At 66.2% G+C, this 18,559-nt stretch overlaps 2 protein-coding genes across 4 annotated transcripts in view; one reads left to right on the top strand and one right to left on the bottom strand.

Annotated features, from left to right (window-relative positions):
* LOC135454380 (mitochondrial import inner membrane translocase subunit TIM16-like) overlaps positions 1-18,559 on the bottom strand; it is a 37,321-nt gene that overhangs the window by 959 nt on the left and 17,803 nt on the right. Inside the window, exons 10-30 of one of the 3 annotated variants that reach the window (XM_064726421.1) lie at positions 6,373-6,427; positions 6,165-6,222; positions 5,928-6,073; positions 5,460-5,555; positions 5,231-5,383; positions 4,987-5,119; positions 4,734-4,909; positions 4,269-4,377; positions 4,090-4,176; positions 3,856-3,998; positions 3,680-3,784; positions 3,471-3,556; positions 3,257-3,398; positions 3,070-3,159; positions 2,877-2,993; positions 2,661-2,796; positions 2,475-2,566; positions 2,307-2,393; positions 970-1,054; positions 507-646; positions 76-141 (exon numbers count right to left, since the gene is read on the bottom strand). In XM_064726421.1, the coding sequence (XP_064582491.1) occupies positions 76-141; positions 507-646; positions 970-1,054; positions 2,307-2,393; positions 2,475-2,566; positions 2,661-2,796; positions 2,877-2,993; positions 3,070-3,159; positions 3,257-3,398; positions 3,471-3,556; positions 3,680-3,784; positions 3,856-3,998; positions 4,090-4,176; positions 4,269-4,377; positions 4,734-4,909; positions 4,987-5,119; positions 5,231-5,383; positions 5,460-5,555; positions 5,928-6,073; positions 6,165-6,222; positions 6,373-6,427 (2,302 nt within the window). Of the gene's footprint in view, positions 1-75; positions 142-506; positions 647-969; positions 1,055-1,536; positions 1,673-2,082; positions 2,230-2,306; positions 2,394-2,474; positions 2,567-2,660; positions 2,797-2,876; positions 2,994-3,069; positions 3,160-3,256; positions 3,399-3,470; positions 3,557-3,679; positions 3,785-3,855; positions 3,999-4,089; positions 4,177-4,268; positions 4,378-4,733; positions 4,910-4,986; positions 5,120-5,230; positions 5,384-5,459; positions 5,556-5,927; positions 6,074-6,164; positions 6,223-6,372; positions 6,428-18,559 lie in introns of those variants that run through there. The other 2 variants (XM_064726419.1, XM_064726420.1) reach the window with 2 other exon arrangements.
* On the top strand, positions 8,716-16,248 carry VASN (vasorin). The gene is made up of 2 exons (XM_064726422.1): positions 8,716-8,828; positions 13,134-16,248. Exons 1-2 carry the CDS (start codon positions 8,716-8,718, stop codon positions 15,151-15,153), a joined length of 2,133 nt encoding a protein of 710 aa, XP_064582492.1. The 3' UTR covers positions 15,154-16,248.

Here is an 18,559-nt window from a genome sequence, read left to right as displayed (position 1 = left end):
CCTCATCCATGGGTATATCCAGGATGTCCCAAGCCCAGGCAGGGTTAGGAAGGTGCAGCCCCTCCCGGCGCTCACCTTGGACTGCAGGTAGAAGGAGCCTCCCACTGATTTGTCGTTCACCTTGAACAGGTGGTCGTAGTTCTGCCGAGAGAAGCTCTGGGTCAGAGGCACCTCCAGCCTTGCCATTCCCACTCCCAGACCCCGGCACCTCCCACTCCCCAAAGCATTGCTGAAGAGTGATCCTGGGGACACGGCTGGCTCTGCCTGACACCCCCATGTTCCCAGCAGGGCCCCTCCACAGCTCCCACACCCCTTCCCTGAGCAGCCCTGCTGGGCAGATGCAGAGGCCAAGCCTGGAGGGCTGCTCCAGCTGGGGCAGGGAATCCTCAAAATCCTCAAGCTGGGATTAACTGAGCCCAAGGCAGCACAGGGGAGCAGCTGCCACCCCCGTGCACAGCAGCACCCCCGGAGAGGCCAGGCCCTGCCAGCACCAAGGAAGATTCTACCTTCTGGATCTCCTCAGGGTTCAGGCTGGAGACGTTGAGGATCTGCTGGGCTTCCTGGAGGCTGATGCCGATGATCCTGGAGGCAGCAGCAGACTGGGGCCTCTCGGCACGGCCCCGCGCATCGGCCGCGGCCTGGCTCGCTGGGGACACCGGCCTCAGTCCCCTGTCACCCCCCTGCCACCCCTCTGCCCTCAGGCAGCAAACCTGGGCACTTCCAGGTGCCCAGAGCCCCCTCTGTCCCCCCCCAGCCACCCCGGGGCCAGCTGGATGCCATCAGTGCCAGGGAGGTGCAGGGAGCACGCAGGGCAGGATCACACCCCAGGGATTGTCCCACTCTGCCCTTTGGGATCTCTGCGAGCCTGGCAGCAGTGCCAGGGCCAGGATGGCCCCTGTGACAGTGGCAGTGTCCGCTGCAGGGCAGCGTGGGCACACGGAGCTCACGGGGCACCATCCCAGCTCGTACCTGCGAACTCCTGGCGCAGCGCCCGCATGAAGGCCCGTCCCACCACCTGGGCCCCCACCAGGATGATCTGTGCCAGGTACTTGGCCTGCGGGGACAACCTGCTGTCACAGCCACCGCGGCTCCTTGGCCCTGTCACCTCTCCCCATGCCCTCGGGGTCTGCTCTGACCCCATCTGATTTCTGACATGGCCGTACCTGGCCCTGTCCCCTCTCCTCTGTCCCTGTCCCCCACCCAGGCCCTGTGATACCTTCCCCAGGCCCCCTCCCCTCTCCCCTGTCTCTGTGCCTTGTCCCCATGCCTTGTCCCCTCTCCGTTGGTCCTGTCACCCCCTCCCTGTCCCTGCTCTCCTCTCCTCCGTCCCTGTCCCCTCTCCCCACGACTTCTTCCCCCCTCCCTGCTCCTGTGACCCCTTCCCCTGTCCCTGTCCCCTCTCCACTGGCCCTGGCCCTCCCGGAACCAGCTGTTTCCCACACTCGCGGTCCCGCTGCCCCTGCCCGGGCCCTGTCCGGCCCCAGCTCTGCCCCCCGGTCCCGCTGTGCCCCCGCCGCGTCCCCCGTCCCCTCTCACCATGTCCCCGCCGCCGCTTCCGCCCCGCCGGTCACGTGCCCGGGGCTGAGGGTCACGGCGGACACCGAGACGGCGGCGGCGCGGCCGGAGCGTCCCCTCTGCAGCCACAGCGCCCTCTGGCGGTGTCGCCGCGCCGGAGGCCCCGGGTGGGGCGCGACTTCCCCGGCCCTGCTCCCCGTGTGCCTCCGGTCCCCGTGTGCCCCCATCCCCAGTCCCTGTGTTATCCCGGTGCCGGTCCCGGTGTCCCCCCTAGGCCCTGTGTTCCCCCGGTCCCCGTGTTCCCCCCCCGGTCCGTGGCTCTCCCTCGGTCCCTGTGTAATCCCCGATTTCCCTGTCCTCCGGTGGCGGTCCCTGTGTCCTTGTCTACCCCCCGCCCCGGTCCTCACGTCCCGCTCGGTTATCGTATCCCCGCAGAGCCGGTCCCTGTGTCACCCCGATCCCCCGGAGCCGGTCCCTGTGTCGCCCCCGGTCCACATGCCCCCTCGTTCCCTGTGTCTCCCCCATTCCCGGTCCCCCCCGGTGTTCCAGGATCACGGCAGGACACGGTGCTGGTGCAGCGGCTTTAATAGCGGGTCCTGCCCGCGGCGGGCCCTGCGCCTCCTCCATCTCTTCTTTCTCCTCCTCCTCCTCCTCCTGGTGGTGGCCCCGCCGGGTGCGGGGTCCCGGCTGCTCTGTCCCGGGTCCGGCCTAGTCCTGCGGGAGGCCGGGGATGAGGGCGCGGAGGGGCCGGGCGGACCCAGCCGGGTTCGTGTGTCCCGTCCCGCACTCACCCACTCGTCCTCGTCCACGCCCTCGAAGGAGTCCTGCGGCAGCGGGTCGTCCCTGTTGCCCAGCCGGGCCACCATGGCGCTGAGGAGCTGTGGGGAGAGCCGGGCAGGGCCGTGGGGCGCGGGGCATCACCCCCGGGCCCGGCGCGGGGTGCTCAGCCCAGAACCCACCTCCTCCTTCTTCTGCTCGTCAGTCTTCTCCTCCAGGTACACGGAGGCAGGGACGAACTTGCGAGCCGGAGCCTCTTTGGGGGCCTCACTCACTGCGAGAGCGGTGTCAGCGTGGGGCGGGAGGGCTCCACCCCATTGACCAAAGCCCCCTGAGGGTCGGGGATGCTCGCCCAGCCCCGTACCCACCTGGCACCATGTCTGCGGGGCGCAGGCTGGCACGGCGCTGCTGCCCGTCCTGCCCGTCCAGCCACGCACCCGCAGCCAGCGCCGGCTCCCACCACACGCGGGTCGGTGGGTACAGATCGTCCTGGAAATACTCCTTCTGCGGGGACAAGGGGCGCTCAGGGGGTGTTATCCCTCCTGTCCCATCCCCAAACACGGCCGGCCCCCCCTGTCACCCACCTTGACGCGTGGCACATGGAAAGCCACGGGCTCCAGGCTGCTCTGCCCCAGGCGCAGCGCCCGTGCAAATTCCACGTCCCGCACCTCGCACGCCGTTTTGGGCAGGAAGACGAAGCCCTGGAGGGGTGCGGGTGTGAGTGGGTCTGGCAGCACAGGTAGGGGGTCAGGGACAGGCAGCATATCCCGCCTTTACCTTGTGGGGTTCATTGGAGGTGAAGCTGTTGCACTCGAGAAAGTAGGGGGGCTCGGGGCTCACTTCATAGAGGAAGACTCTGGTGTCACCCTGGGGATGGAGTGAGACAGGGGCTGTCAGGGGACATGGACACTGTGGGGTGCTGTAGGCAGGGAGCCCCACAGTTTTTTGGAGGGCAAGCCCTCACCTTGCCAGTGAGGAAGACAACGCTGGTGTCCTCATCATAAAAGGGCAGGAGGGTGGAAGGGGCCACGTCCAGACCAAGGACAGACAAAGGTCCTTCAGACAGGGCCTGTGCCCGGTACAGGAGGATCCTCCTCTCGCTGCGGCTGTGGGGAGATGACAGTGAGAGCAAGCAGTGTCCTCAGGGACCCCTGCCCTGCCCTGTGTCCCCTCCTTACCTGTCAAAGCCGGACACCAGGATGTAGTCACCACCACAAACCCAAACCAGGCGCGCTCCGCGTCCCCCCTCGGGACCTGGGCCCTCCTGTGTGGGATGAAGGTCACCCTGCCTGCTCTGAGAGAGCTGGGGGCGCAGTCATGCACCCATGGGAGGGTTTCCTGCCCACAGCCCCAGCTCTCCAGCCTGTCCCCGGTGCTGGGATTGTACCTGTTGAGGCTGAGAGCTGTGCCGTGGCTCGTAGAGCCGTATCCGTCCGTCTTTGCTCACCGTTGCCAGCTTCTTCCCATCCGGGCTCCAAGCCATGCTGAAAATCTGGAGAGACAGATGTTGTGCAAATGTCCCAAAGCTGCCTCTCGGGTGTCCCTGGATTTGTCATCCCTTACCTGATCCGTGTGTCCCTGCAGGCACAAGACTTCCTGCCCTGTGCTCAGCTCCCAGATCCGCACGGTCATGTCGTAGGAGGAGGAGACCAGGAGATCGGATGCCGTGGGGTGGAAGCGGATGGAGTAAATCTTCTCCGTGTGACCTGGTGAGGTTCAGCAGTGTGTGGCTGTCCCCAGCTGTGGGTGCCACCAGACTGTTTGTCCCCAGTGTGGGGTGCTCAGTGGTCCCCTCACCTCGGAGAACAGCTTCAGGCTCCTGCAGGGTCTCCTGCAGCCCTCCCTCAGGGATGCGCCACAGCCGGATCTTGGCGTCCTCACCCGCTGTGCCAGGAGGGATGGGCAGTGTTTAATGGGGTGGGCTGGCATGCCTGGAGCCCTGGGGGACTCTGTGGGCAGGGCTGGCACGCACATACCCACAGCGAGGCGCCGCGGGTTGAAGGGGTCCCAGGTGAGGTCGGCCACGGCCGCGCCGTTCTGGATGGTGGGGACGGCCACGTCGGGGAGGCGGCCGGGCTTGGAGAGCTGTGGGTGAGAGCTGGGGTCAGAGGCATGGCACACAGGGCACACAGGGCACACAGGGTACACAGTGCACACATGACAGACACAGCACACAAGGCACACACGGCACACATGGCACACATGGACACAGGACACAGGACACCAGGCACACAGGCACACAGGGCACACAGTCACACATGGCAGACACAGGGCACACACGGCACACATGGCACACATGGGCACACAGCACTGGGCACATCCCGGGCACACAGCACACAGCACACATGGCACACATGGCAGCATGCCGGCCCCCACACCTCCCCGGGTACCTCGAGCACAGCACACACGGCACCGTGCCAGCCCCACACCTCCCTGTGTACCTCGAGCACGGCGATCTGGCCGCCAGCAGAGAGCAGGGGCAGTGCCACACGCTGCAGGTTGGCACAGAATCCATCGCTCTCGCCCGGTGTGGTGAGGCTGAGCCCCCGCAGGTTGGTCAGGTGCAGGTCCCGGTGCAGCACCCGGCCCTGGGTGTGCCTGAAGCGGGAGCTGGGCCCTGCAGCGGGCACGGGCTGGGTGAGCGCCCCGAATCCCCCCAGAGGGGCACCCCGAGCCGCCCCACTGCCCGCTCACCCAAAATGCTCTGCAGGGATTTCTGGCTGGGGCTGCTGGCAAAGCCGCTGGAGGGGCCGGTGCTGGCTGAGAGCGAGGTGGCCGCGCTGCCTGGGGAGGCCAGCGAGGATGGGGAGGAGTAGCCACTGGCTTCCTGCGGGAGAGAGAGCCCAGGCAGGGAGTGCTGGTGTGTCTCGTGGGATGAGGGCAGCAGGGACCCCACCCCTTCAGCACTCAGTGCACTTTTGCAGCACCCCATACTCACACTCTGGTCGGCGTCAGTGTGGCCAGTGTCGATGTCGGTGTGGCCGGTGTCGGTGTCTGTGTGTCCGGCGTTGGTGGGGACAGTGCCAGCAATGATGGGGGATGTGAAGGTCTCCGTGGGTCTCCGTGCAGGGTGCAGGCTCACCCTCCCCACCTGCACCGAGCACAATGGTGAGCATGGGGCAGTGGCAATGCCACCAGCAAGGACACCCCCCCCAGATGACACTGACCTGCTGGCTGTCCCCTGCCCACCAGCCTTGGGCATCGGTGGCTGGCAGCATCCCTGTGCAGTCAGGGAACAGATCCTCGTGGAACTCCTGCACAGACTGGGGCAGAGGGGAGGGGGTGAGATGGGTGTTCCCAAAATCCCACAGCCTCTGTCCTGCTGCAGCTGGGGCACCCCTGGGCACCCCCAGACACTTCCAGCACCCAAACTTCAGCAGCTTGAAGTGCCCAGCACCCACTGCACAACAGCACCCAGCAGGTGGCACCCAGCTGTCAGCATCCACTCTCCAGCAGGCAGCACCCAGCTCCCCAAATCCAGCACCCAGACTCTGCAACCCACCACCAGCACCTAGGCTTGACCTCCTCTCCTGCTCTCCCCAGAGCTGGGGTCTCACTGCAGCCGGGTCCTTTTTGTCACCCAGTGCTGGAGAGGTGTCACCCATGAGACAGTGCCACCCACAGGGCCCCCTCACCTTGCGTGGCACCACGTAGCTGACGGGGACGAGGGCGGTGTCGGTGAGCTGCAGGACACGGAGCACCTCGCAGGCCATGACATCCAGGGCCAGGCGTGGCACGGCCCCCAGGCCCCGCGTGCTGCCCTCTGTCCTGCACTGGGTCACTGTGGGACAGGAGGGTGGCCCTGGGCTGGGTGGCCAGGCAGCAGTGAGCCCCCCTTTGGGGGAGATACGGGTGGGAGGGGACCTGCTTACCCTGGGTGAGTGCTGGCTGTGCAGGGGCCACCTCGAAACAGTACAGGAGGTTTTCTCCCTGGAAGAGACGTGGTGGGGACAGGGAATGAGCAGGGCTGTAGAAAGCACCCCACTGCACCCACATGCACCAAGCTGCACCTCACTACAGCCCCCCTGCATCCTCCTGCACCCCCAGTGCCTCCCTGCACCCCCAGCCATGGGAGCTCACCTTCCCTGCCAGCACCAGCAGCCCCGTGTCGGCGTCGTACAGAGGGATGGTCACCCTGCAAGGGAAGGGGGTGCTGAGCCAGGGCACCCATGGGCACAGCACCCCATGGGCACAGCACCCCCGTGGGCACAGCACCCCCATGGGCACAGCACCTCCATGGGCACAGCACCCCCATGGGCACAGCACCCCCATGGGCACAGCACCCCCATGAGCACTGCACCCCCATGGGCACAGCATCCCCATGGGCACAGCACCCCGTGGGCACAGCACCCCCATGGGCACAGCACCCCCATGGGCACAGCACCCCCATGGGCACAGCACCTCCATGGGCACAGCACCTCCATGGGCACAGCACCCCATGGATGTGGGGCTGGGTCCTGTTCCCCCACTGGTGCACACACACCCCAAACCCCATCCTGGGGAAGCACAGGGCAGGATAACGCTGTGCTGTGATGGGAGGGCAGCGCCGTGCCAGGGGGTACAACCCTCATTGCCCAGCTTGGCTGACAGCTTGGCAGCAGGATGTCACTGCCACCTGCTTCCAGCACAGCCGTGGGGCATCATGCTCCCTGCCCTGCTCCCTGCCCTGCTCCCCGTGCCGGGCCGTGGCACCCGGGGAAGCCTCTGGCACCCACGGGGTGGCCCCGAGGGCAGCCGGGCCGGCTGGGCCAGTTCGGGGCGGGCGTGTGGCACTCCCGGCTCACCCGGGGAGCCAGCCAGCCCCGGGAGTGCCCTGCGGGCCGGCTGTGCCAGCTGGAGCGTGTCCCTGCTCCCTGTCCTGCCCCCTGTCCCACACCGCAGCCGGGGGACGCTCGGTGGCAGGAGGGGAGCACAGGGAATGCTCGGTGGCAGGGGGGGAACACAGGGAATACTTGGGTGGCAGGAGGGGACAGTGGTGGCAGGAGCACAGAGACACTCTGTGCCTTCCCTGGCAGGGGTGGAGGAGGGAGCGCCGCGGGCAGAGACCAAAGGGACAATCTATCACTTTCGGGTGAGGTTTCTGTGGCCGTGCCAAGGGGAGGGAGCTGCTCCATGCCATCCCGTGCCATGAAGGATAGCTGGTATGGCATGGCCCTGCCCCAGGACTGTTGGCACAACAAACACTGCCAGGATGCCTGGGACAGGCACCGGGGTCCCCTGCCCTGATGTCACCACGATCACCAGCACTGCCACCACCACAGTGGTGCAGGACAAGGGCACCCTGAGTGCCTGGGTGTCCCAGCCCAACCCATGCCACCCTCACCATGCCAAACAGGGAGCATTGCTCTGCTGCCACAGGGGCATGGCACAGCCCTGCAAGGGCCACCCACTGTCCCCCTGTCCCCTGGCACACGGTGGCAGGAGCTCTGTGGACACCAGGGGCATGGGGGGATTGGGACCCCAGGGCATTGGGGCTCCTTGGTGCCAGAGTCCCTGGTTACCCTGGGACAATGGATGTGGGGGTCCCTGGGTGTGCCAAGGACACCCAACCCAGCCTTTGTTGTTACCAGGGTTGCCAGGGGTCCCATGGGTGCTGGGGATACGAGGGAGATTCCTGTACCTGCCCTATACCTGTGTGTGCACACACCACGGGTGCTGGGGTCCCAGGGACCCCGGCCCCGGGGATGCTGAAGGTCCTGGGGGGCCCTGGAGGGTTTGGAAGGTCTGGGAGCTTCCAAAGGTCCTGTGGGTCCTGGGGGTCCTTGTGAATCTGGGGAGCCCTGAGGTTACATGGAGTTCCCAAGGGGTCCCAGAGGTCCTTGTGACTCTGGAGGCTCCTGAAATCTCAAGGTCCCTGTGGCTCTGGGACATCAGGGGGTCTGGAGGTCCCTGTGGAGGCCTCTGGGATCCTTGTGACTCCCAGGTCCCAGAAGTCCTGGAGGTCCTGGGGGCCACTGTGACTCAGAGGTGCTGGGTGCCCTGATGGTCCCTGTGACTCTGAGGTCCCAGATGTTCTGGGTATCCCAGGGGTCCCTGTGAATCAGAGGTCCTGAATGTCCCGGGGACATTGTGCCTCTGGTGTCCCGACGACCCCTGTGACTCCAGGGTCCCAGAGGTCCTGGATGTCCCCGCGGCTTGGGGCTCCCGGGGGTCCCTGTGACTCCAGGGTTCCTGTGGTCCTGGATGTCCTGGGTGTCCCTGTGGTCCCGGGTGTCCCTGTGGTCCTGGATGTCCCCGGGGTCCCGGTGGCCCCGGATGTCCCCGCGGTTCTGGGGGTCCCGGGGGTCCCCGCGGTGCCGCCCCCGTCGGGCCCCAGGTGAGCGGGGGCGGAGCCTCCATGGAGGCCGTGCCCCGCCCCACCCCCTCCGTGCTCTTAGCCAATGAGCGCCCGGCGGGAGGGAAGGCCCCGCCCCCTTGGTTTAAATGCCGCCCCCCGCGCCCGGCGCCGCCAGAGAGGGGAGCGCTCGCCCGGCCGCCGCTGCGCTGCCGCCATGGACTGACCGCCCGCCCCGCACGGCCCCGCACCGCCCGCCACGGTGAGTCCCGCGGCCGCCGCACCGCCCGACCCTCCACACGGCCACCGCGGCTCTGTGAGGCGGCAGCCCACGGGCGGGAGGGGGCTCTGCCGGGCATCCGCGGCTCAGGGGGCGGTGGGGCCCGGGGGGCCCTGGTGGGCCCAGGCCGGGCCGTGGGACGCCCAGTGTGGCCTGGGCATTAAGAGTGACAGGGTGTCACTGGGGCTCGGCTGAGGGTCGGCATGCCCTGCTCCCTGCGAGGCCTCAGCTGAGCCCGGGGCATCCGGCTGGCCCCTGCCCCGGCTGATGGTAGGGTCTCGGCTGGGCTGGGGCGGTGGCACTGCAGAGGGCTGGGACAGGGGATCACGGAGGGATCTCGTTTCCCTGTCCCTGCCTGTGCCTCTTTTGCCATGGGATGTACTGGGGTCTGGCCCTGGGATCCTGCTCTGGTGCTGCATCCATTGCAGGCAAAGGGAGGGATGTATTTGGGGCTGACATGGAGCACAGCTCCATCCGGCATGGCCGAGTGGCAGCAAAGCGCTCCAGACCCACACGGGACCAGCATGGTCTTGGGCCCATCCCTTGCTTGCTCTGTCCCGGCAGATGTGACAGCTGGGCTCTCCTGCTGGGGTCAGGCAGAGGTGGGAGCTGCTGGCAGCAGTGTCCACCACCACCCTGCTCAATGGAAGGCTTGGCTGGGGTGGGGTTTGGCTGCCCTCGTTCTGCTTGTCCTCAGGGGCCGCAGTCCTGGGTCACTGACCTGCTGCGGGTCCCCATGCAGTGCTGACAAGGGTTTTCCTCTGGCTGGCACAGAGGGATGGGTGCCAGCAGGGCCACAGCCAGCCTGGCACTGAGAGGCAGGGATACCCCAACGCTTCTCCAGCCGCCAGCTCCCCACACACTTCACTGTCACCTGGCATGAGTTCGGAGGGTGCTGGCGCCTGTCACCCTCTTTGGGTGTCACCTCTTTGTCTTTGGGTGTCACCTCTTTGGGTCACCGTGGTGTAAATGTCCCTTTCCACGCCTGGCTCCCTCCCAGCCTGACAACGGCCACAGGAGCCAACACATGCCGGCAGAGATGCTCCAGTTCTGAGGCTCAAACCCCCCAGTACTATCCCCCCATACACCTCCCCGTGCCAGCGTGCCCCACGCCCTCACCCTGCCGGGGCTGGGGCGGCCGGACTGCGCTGACCCAGCTGTGCCGCTGCCCACACGGCCGGGGCAGTGCCGCCATCAGGGATGACACTAATTACTGTTTTCCCCCGCGCCACGCCGAGCCCGGCCGGGTGGCCCTGACGCAAGCGCCGCCTGCCCGGCTGGCTCTGCCGGCACGGGGAAGCGCTCGGGGACACCGCGGCCGCCCCAGTCACTGCGGAGGAATCTGCCCGTGCCGCCCGGGCCACGCGTGGCACCCTCGCCCGCCTCCTCCCACCCTCCGCCGGCGTTCCGGCTCCTCCCGAGGCGCTTTGGCTGCCGGCAAAGCGGCTCTGCTGGTTTTTCTCCTTGCCGGCACCTGAGATGGGGAGCGCGGCCGGGTCAAAGGGGCAGGAGCGGGATGGAGGGGCTGGCGAGCGCTCGGGGAATGCAATAACCAGGCCTGCATTCCTGCGGGGCTGCTGCGGAAACTTTAATTAAATTGGGAGGGGAGCGGGAGGAGGTGGGAGCTGCGGCGGCCGGCGCAGGGTGGGCTGAAGGGGAGGAGGATTAAGGGTTTAATGCTGCACATCCCCCCGGCTGGCTCGGGGAGGGGGCCCGTGCTGACATCGCCTTGTTTTGAGGGGTGTAAGGCAAGGGGAGCAGCGTGTGCATCCCGCCCGGCAGAGGCACCGTGTCACCTCCCTGTCACCGCACACTGCAGGGCCCCCGTCCTTCCTGCTCTGGTGCCACTGGCCAAGGTGGCAGCCCACGGGCCGGCAACAACGCTGGCTTTGTTTGGCTGCGCTTGCCGGTGCGGGAAGGAACATCCCGGCTGTGCCTGCTTCCCTGAGGTCCCCAAGCAGAGGGGAAAGGCATGGACTCTGCAGCTCCTCCAGCCTGTCCTGCACAGGTGTCACCCTGCTGCGCAAGGACATGGCTTCGTCCTTAAAAACAGGAGGCGGGTGCAAAGCAGGGCATCCGTCCCTGCCGAGTGCCAGGGGTGGCCCAGCCCGGGGGGCTGCAGGCGGGGAAGGGGGGTGACACGGCACTCCCACCCCTGCAGGCTGGCAGGGAAAGGCTGAGCCGGGACTGGGGGAATCTGAGCCCAGATCCTCCCCGCAGCCGGAAAATATGAATAATTCGGCAAATATCTGCGGTGCAGGCGCGGGGGAGCCCAGCCAAGGCAGCAGCAGGCCGCTGGCAGGGCGGCCCCAACACCTCCGGCAGAAACGGGGCCCCCTCTCCGCCCTTGGGGACCCTGCCAGGACCTGGGGCGGCTGTCCCCTGCCCCCCGTTCCCGGGGCCGTCCCGGGCTGCGGGAACCCCTCTGTGCCCCGCAGCAGCACCGTGCGGGAGGCGGGGCGCGGACGGGGTGTCGGCGTGTGCCGGCGGAGCGGGCGATGCCGGGGGCGGCGGCGGGGCCGTGCCCGGTGCTCGTGGCCAGGCGCGGATGCGCGGCCGTGGCCGGGCTGGCCGAACCTGCCCGGAGCGCGGAGCCTGGCAGACGGGGAGGAAATGCCAGCGTAATTAAAGGGACGAGAGAGACTTGGAGTCAGCAGCTGGTTGCAGCACGGGACACGTCAGCGAAACCCGACCCTGGCATTGCAAAACCAGCCCCGGCCTCGCCAGCATCCCGCAGGCCTGGCCCCGCTGCGGCGCTGCCCACCCGGGCGGGCTGGCACGGCCGTGGCACCGCTGGCAGGCCGGCACTCTGAACCCAGGGCTCTCCCACCAGCCAGCACGCTCTGGGCGCTGGAGCCACCTCGAGGGGTGCTGGGTCTGCCCCAAGCAGCTCTTCACAGGGTCTCCATGTTGTGCTTTTAATTCTGCTGGCAGCTGACTGTGATGTGCAGGGGCATCCGACACTGCTCAGGGGGCTGAGCTGGGCTTGCTGGGGAGGGGCTGCAGTGATGGTGACCCCTGGGTGACAGTGACCTCTGGGATGTGGCACAGCTCCTCCCAGTGTCAGGCTGACGGCACAGGTCACGTCGGGGCAGGGCTGGCTAGGCCAAGTGACTCAGGCGCTTGTGGTGACCCTGCCCAGCCGTGGGCTCACCCCACCCTGGGGGGGGCGGCTCGGGAAGAGGCGAGCACAGAGCTGGCCGCGGTGTTAACCCTGTCCAACCCCCCGGCAGGGGACAAGGGGACACAGCACGGCTCCAGCCCCTCCTGGCTCGGGATGTGTTGTCCCTGCACTGCTGGCGGGGCCGGGGCAGGCGGCACGTGCTGCTGAGTGACCTGCAGCCCCCCACACACAGCGGGGGCCCCTTGTGAGCCACGGGGGGGGCGTTTGCCTGGAGCTCCGACAGCTCTGAGCAGGGGGGAGGTGGCAACAGATGGAGCTGGGGAAGGGTTTGCCTCTTCCTTGCCCAGGGATCCCACTCTGCTACCTCCCCCCGACCCTGAGATGGAGTGGCAGGAGACTGTGAGTCTCTGGCCCAGCCTAGTGTCATTAAAGGGGCTGAAAGAAGAGCTCTGTGGGACACAGACAGCGTTTGTGACATTGGCCAAGGCATCCATGGGGAGCTGGGGTTGGGGTGGTTACAGCCTTGGTCACCCCAGAGCCTCCTCCCTCCATCCCAGCCCTCAAGGGACAGGGACACAGGCCACGGTGCTGAGTCCCTGGAGTTTAACAGTGAGGGGGAACAGCAAGGTGACCTGTGGGGACAGGGGCTGGGTGGGGCTGGATGAGCCCCTGGGCTCTGGGGACACAAATGGCTCCTCCAGCCCCACACTGTGTGCCCCTGTTCCCAAGAGGGGCTGCTCTTGCTGGTGATCTGGGCAGGAGCAACCCCTGAGGGTGCAGCTGCTGCAATGGCAGCACAAGCAAAGGGTTAAGCTGAGCTCTACGCAGGGGAGGCCGGCCAGGCTCCCACCCCTTCCCTGTGCTCTGATTCTCCACATCCCCTGTGTTTGATTTGCACCCTGCTGAGCAGCTGGGGAGGTTGGGGCCCTTGTGAGTACTGGGAAAGGTCTCGGTGCTCCACCGAAGACAGCCCCAATACCAGTGGGAGAGCCTGGGGTGTGCAAAGGTACCGCATCCCCAATCCTGGGGGTCTGGGAGGGGGAGAGCATGGAGCTGGGGTGGGCAGCCCTGGAGGCTGAGCGGGGTTCAGAGGTGCCCCCCAGCCCTGGGTACCCCCCAGCAGGGCCCATCCCCTCACCCTGGCTGTGCTTGTGTCTCTGCAGAGCTGACACCATGAAGCAGCTGATCCTTTGTACCCTGCTCCTCTTGGCCCGTGGGGAGCTGGCCAGGGCATGTCCTGCAGGCTGCCAGTGCCATGACACCAAGACCATCCTGTGTGCAGCCAGGCGGGGCCAGACGGTGCCCCAGGGGCTGCCCCCCAGCACCCTGTCCCTCTACGTCTTTGAGAACGGCATCACAACGCTCAGCGAGGACAGCTTTGCAGGGCTGCCTGCCCTCCAGCTCCTGGACCTCTCACAAAACAAGATCACCAGCATCCAGAGAAACATCTTCCAGCCCCTGACGGAGCTCGTCAACTTGGACCTGTCCTCCAACCAGCTGCAGGAGATCACCAATGAGACCTTCCATGGGCTGCGGCTGCTGGAACGGCTCTACCTGCAGACGAACAGGATCCAGCACATCCACGCTGCTGCCTTTGACACGCTGGAGAATCTGCTGGAGCTAAAGCTGCAGCACAACCAGCTCAGGGCTGTGCCCCCCCTCGACCTGCCCAACCTCCTGCTGCTGGACATCAGCTGGAACAAGATCCCTGCCATTGCACCAGGGGCTTTCCATGCCGTCAGCATTGAGTCCCTGAAGATCGCAGGGCTGGGCCTGACGAGCTTAAACGAGGAGCTCTTCCAGGTCCAAAACAACCTCCACGAGCTGGACATCTCTGACAATCTGCTGGAGCGCGTCCCAGCCGTGCTGCGGCGCCTGGGCAGCCTCACCAGGCTCAGCCTGGCCGGCAACGCCCGCATCTCCCAGCTGCCAGCTGAGGACTTCCAGAGCCTCCACAACCTCCAGGAGCTGGACATCAGCAACCTCAACATCAACACCATCCCTCGAGATTTCTCCAGCTTCTTCCCCAGGCTGCGGGCCGTGACGGCTGCCGGCAACCCCTTCAACTGTATCTGCCAGATGAGCTGGCTGGTGCAGTGGGTGAACACCAGCGGCGTGCTCCTGCGGCGCCCTGAGGAGACGCGCTGCCACTTCCCCCCCAAAAACTCGGGCAAGCTCCTCCACCACCTGCAGTACACCGACTTTGGCTGCCCCACCACCACCCCCACGCCCACCACGGCCCACACCACCACGCTGCCGCCGCCCACGCCGCTGCCCAGCACCCACCGCCCGCCGCCGCCGCCCAGCACCGCCGCGCCCACCCCGAGGCCCAGAGAGCCCCAGGGCAGCTCCACGCTGGAGCCCTTCAGCGGCGCCCCGGCCCCCACCAGCCCCCCAGCGCCCATCTGTCCCCCCCGCACGTGCCTGAACGGCGGCACCTGCCACCTGGGCACCCAGAACCTCCTGGAGTGCCTGTGCCCCGCAGGCTTCGCTGGCGTGTACTGCGAGGTGGAGGCGAGGGGAACGACGGCAGCCCCGGGCACGCCGGCCCTGCCACCTGCCCAGCGGGTCAGCATCGCCCAGGTGGGCAGCACCTCCCTCAAAGTGGACCTGCACAGCTACATCCAGTCCAAGGCGCAGCTGAAGGGAATCCGCCTGAGCTACCGGAACCTGTCGGGGCCGGACAAGCGGGCGGTGATGCTGCGCCTGCCAGCCTCGCTCTCCGAGTACACGGTGCGGGCGCTGAAACCCAACTGCACCTACCGCGTCTGCATCGGGGCGCTGGGCGAGGCGCCCAAGGAGGAGCACTGCGCCGAGGCACACACCCTGCCCCTCAGCCTGCAGCAGCACTCCCCTGTCACCCAGAGCCAGGACCCCAACCTCGCCCTGATCCTGGTCCCTGCGCTGGCTGCCATGCTGCTGCTGCTGGTGGTGGTGACGGCCGCCATGTACTACTGCCGGCACCGCCGCGCCAAGGCCCGTGCTGGTGCTGGGGTGGACACCGGCCCGCTGGAGCTGGAAGGGGTGAAAGCCTGCCTGGAAAACGGGGATTTGAGCAGCCACGGCTGCAAGGTGCCAGAGGCGGCCATGCTTTCTGGCGGCTCCGAGTGCGAGGTGCCGCTCATGCAGTCGCACTACCCCAGCAACAACAACACCCCGGGGCTCAAACCCTCCTACTTCTGAACCCACAGGGCTTCCAGAGCCCTGGACACAGGAGGGCTGAGCTCCAGAGGCAGCACCTGGCCGTGTCCCTTTGGGATACGGATTGCCAAGGAGCTGACTGAACTGAGGCAGAACCCCCTCATCCCACAGTGTGCAATTTCCCAGAGGCTGCCATGCTTCAGGAGGAGACACAAATTTTACTGCTCTGTGCCTTGATTTCTGTGACTCTACCTAGAAGGTGCGCAGCGGAAGAGAAGGGGGGGTTAATTTGGGGGTTGAGGGGCTTTTTTAGCTCCTGCTAAAGAGAAAGCTGCTGTGACTGGGCTGAGGGACGCCCACGTGCTGGTAACAAGGGTCCTTCAGTGGAGCACGGCCCGTGACTCGACTCCCTGGAAGCTGATGTGAGCAATACGGCCCGGCCGAGGTGCTGGGACCCTCGGGACCCCCCGGGCCAAAGGAAGTGCCGAGCAGGCAAACCGGGAATTGAAGCTTTAAGAACTCAGAGAGAATATTTATACATCGTTATTTCCCATTTCTTCTGGGAAAACTTTTTTTAGTACAGGTTTGTGTACATCTCTTTTGTAAGGCAGATCAGAAGAGGGTGTCTTTTTGTAAAAAAAAAAAAAAAAACCAAAATGATTAAAATAACAACAACAAAAAGTTCTGTGCAGCCCTGAGTACCTCGGCAGGCACTGCCCGTCACAGGCAGGGGTGTGGGCAGTGTGGCGTGTCCCCTGCAGAGGAGCGGGAAGGTCGGCTGTGTCCTCCCGTTGTTGTTGGCGAGCACCGACATGAGTCAGGGCAAGGGAGGGGGGAGTTTTCCCGACTCTGGGCGTTTTTACCCCTAGGGCGCTGCCCCCCACCTCGGGCGCTGAGGAGGTGTTCCCAAAACAGAGGCCACGGGGTTCAAATCAGCCCCTGCCCTGCGCATCATCCAGCCTGACTTCATCCCTCCCCGCCTGCCAGATGGCTGCGGGGCCAGCTGCGGGACAAACAGCCCAGCCCAGCCTCCTGCCGTCACCCGCGGCGGCACCGGGACCCCCAAATGGCCCGTGACAAGTGTCAGCCTGCGTGGCCCCCAGCCCGGGGGCGCCGCCAGAGCCCCCGCTGCCCGGCCCCACAACAGCCGGTTTTGTGCACGGGGTGGGCTGGGAGCCGACGCTCGGCAGGTTCCCGCTGCCAAGTGCTTTCTGCTCCAACCCTCTGGTTTTAATCGTTTTCCAATCCTTTATCTTTGGGCCTGGAATTTTCCAGGTTGGGGCCCTGCCCGCCGAGGTATGTTTGATTTGGAGAGAATGAGCGCAGCGCGGGGCTGCAGCCAGGGGTCAGCGCCGTGCGCTCCGGGCCCGCTCCGCCGCAGGGCACGGCCCTGACCCGCGGCCCCTCGGTGCCGCTCGCCCGGGGCAGGGAGCGCCTCTGGATGCAATTAGGGGCGCGGGGCGTCGGCGGGGCCGTCTGGCGCAGCCCCCCGGCTCCCAGGTGGGCTTCCGGCAGGGCTGGCTCCCATTAGGGCCGGCGCAGCGGCAGCAGGGGCCCCTCGCCGGCGCGGGCGGCTCGCTGCGATGGCCACGCTCGCCCGCTCAAAGGGCCCATTGTGGTCCTCTCCCCACAGATTTTTCAAATTAACATCCCAAATTCCTCCCAAAATTGCTGCTGTGTAAATATTTTCACTGCGAGCTTTGTATATTTTCCAGCCTCGCGAGGAGGAGAGAAGAAAAGTCCCTGGCGGAGCCGCGGCCTCGCGCCGGGTGCCCCCGGCCGGCCGCCGCCACAGCCCCCCGGGCCCGGGCCGGCCCCCGGCGTGTCCCCGGCCCCAGGAGCCCTCCAGCCCCTCCTGGCCCCTCACTTCCCCCCTCCTTTGCCTCCATGATGGGCCCTTCCCCTAAAGAAGCCGATTTCCCCACTTGTAGGTAGCCAAAAGTTTTTAGGGCACCCCCCGATGCTAAGCGTGTGCTGGGGACCCCTTGGCACTTCAGCTGATCCCATTGCTCTTCCAGCAGCTCCAGAGTGAGGGAGCTCCAGTGGAGATGCCAGAAGGGCAGAAGCAAAGTTAGGGTTCAGCTTTGGCAGGTGCAGCACCCCTGGGACACCCCGAGCCAAAGATTTGGGGGTGCCAGCTGCACAAGGGGGGCAGCAGGGCTCAGCCTTGGCACGGAGGTGATGGGGACACTGCAGCCAGGACGGGGCTTGGCCCACACCCACATCTGCACCCGGGCAGCCCTGCGGGAGAGCAGCAGTGCCCAAAGCGGGACTGTCCAGCCCCTGTGGCTTCCTGAATCCCAGCACAAAATTCCCCTGGCCACTGCCAGCCCGGTCGCGCGCCAAGAGCCGCTCCAAGAGCGGCACATCGTGCGGCGCTGCTAATTCCTGCGAGCTGAATCAGCGCCGACAAGGATTGCAAAACCCCCTGAAATGGACCCAAAAACAATCTCCCTCTCTCTGTGCGATCCGGCGGGGCCGGTGAGCGACAGCCCCGGGCAGAGCCACCGGCAGGATGGGGGCTCGGCGGGGAGCCACAACGGGAGGAGCCGTGGCTTCACCGGGGCAGATCCTGCCTGCACCCTGACGTGGCAGGGCTGGAGGGGCTCTGGTCTCCCAAAAAATCACCCCTGGTTCCAGGCATGGCCCCACAGAAACCAAAGAGAGGTCCCCTGGGTCCCCCAGGTCTGCAGCAGAGCCCCGAGGGGTCATGGCTTGGTGCCAGGGGTCTGGATGCCCAATCTCTGGGGGGAGGACAGGCGTGTGCCCATCGCACAGAGCCCAGTGCTGCCAGGAAGAGCTTTGGAGCTCATCATCTTCCCGCAGAGCTGGGGAGGCCAGGAGCACCGTGTGGCCACTGAGGCTGTGGCTCATCTGGGAGTGATTTGGGCGCTGCCATCCCGCCCCAGCGCTGGGCTATTTTTACCCAGTGGAATTACGGGACAGGCCACATGGGCTGGGTGGCTGCCCCGCCTTAACCCCTTCATGTGGCTGCCCGTGGGGATGGGTCCCACTGGGGTGACACCTGATGGGGTGGGGTGGCCTCTCCCCTTCCTTGTGTCTGAGGGTGGCAGCCGAGCTGGGGCAGGAAAAACCCCTTTCCCACTGATGGCAAGCACGTGTCAGTCCAGGATCTCTGGGATCTGCAGGGGCATGGGGACAGCAAGGGACCTGTCCTGCTCAGGTTCTTCCTGCTGGGATGGGGTTTTTCAGAGAGCCCCAAAACACCTATCATGACCCAAAATGGCCCAGGAAAGAGCAGTGCAGAGGGTGCCAGGCAGGACAAGAGCAGGTCCCATCCCAGCTGGTGTCTGGGGAGAGGTGGCAGGGTGACAGTGGGAACATGTGCCTCGGTGGGGTTGGGGGCTGGGAGATGCCAGGGCTGCAAGCCTGGCCCCAGGAGCTGGCTCAGCCACAGGCCTTGGCAGAGTGTGAGTGTGAGAGACTG

Source organism: Zonotrichia leucophrys, chromosome 14 (genome assembly GCF_028769735.1).
Source record: "Zonotrichia leucophrys gambelii isolate GWCS_2022_RI chromosome 14, RI_Zleu_2.0, whole genome shotgun sequence".
NCBI classification, from domain to species: Eukaryota; Metazoa; Chordata; class Aves; order Passeriformes; family Passerellidae; genus Zonotrichia; species Zonotrichia leucophrys.
Note: the sequence above shows the minus strand (reverse complement) of the source record. Positions and strands in the feature narration are given on the sequence as shown.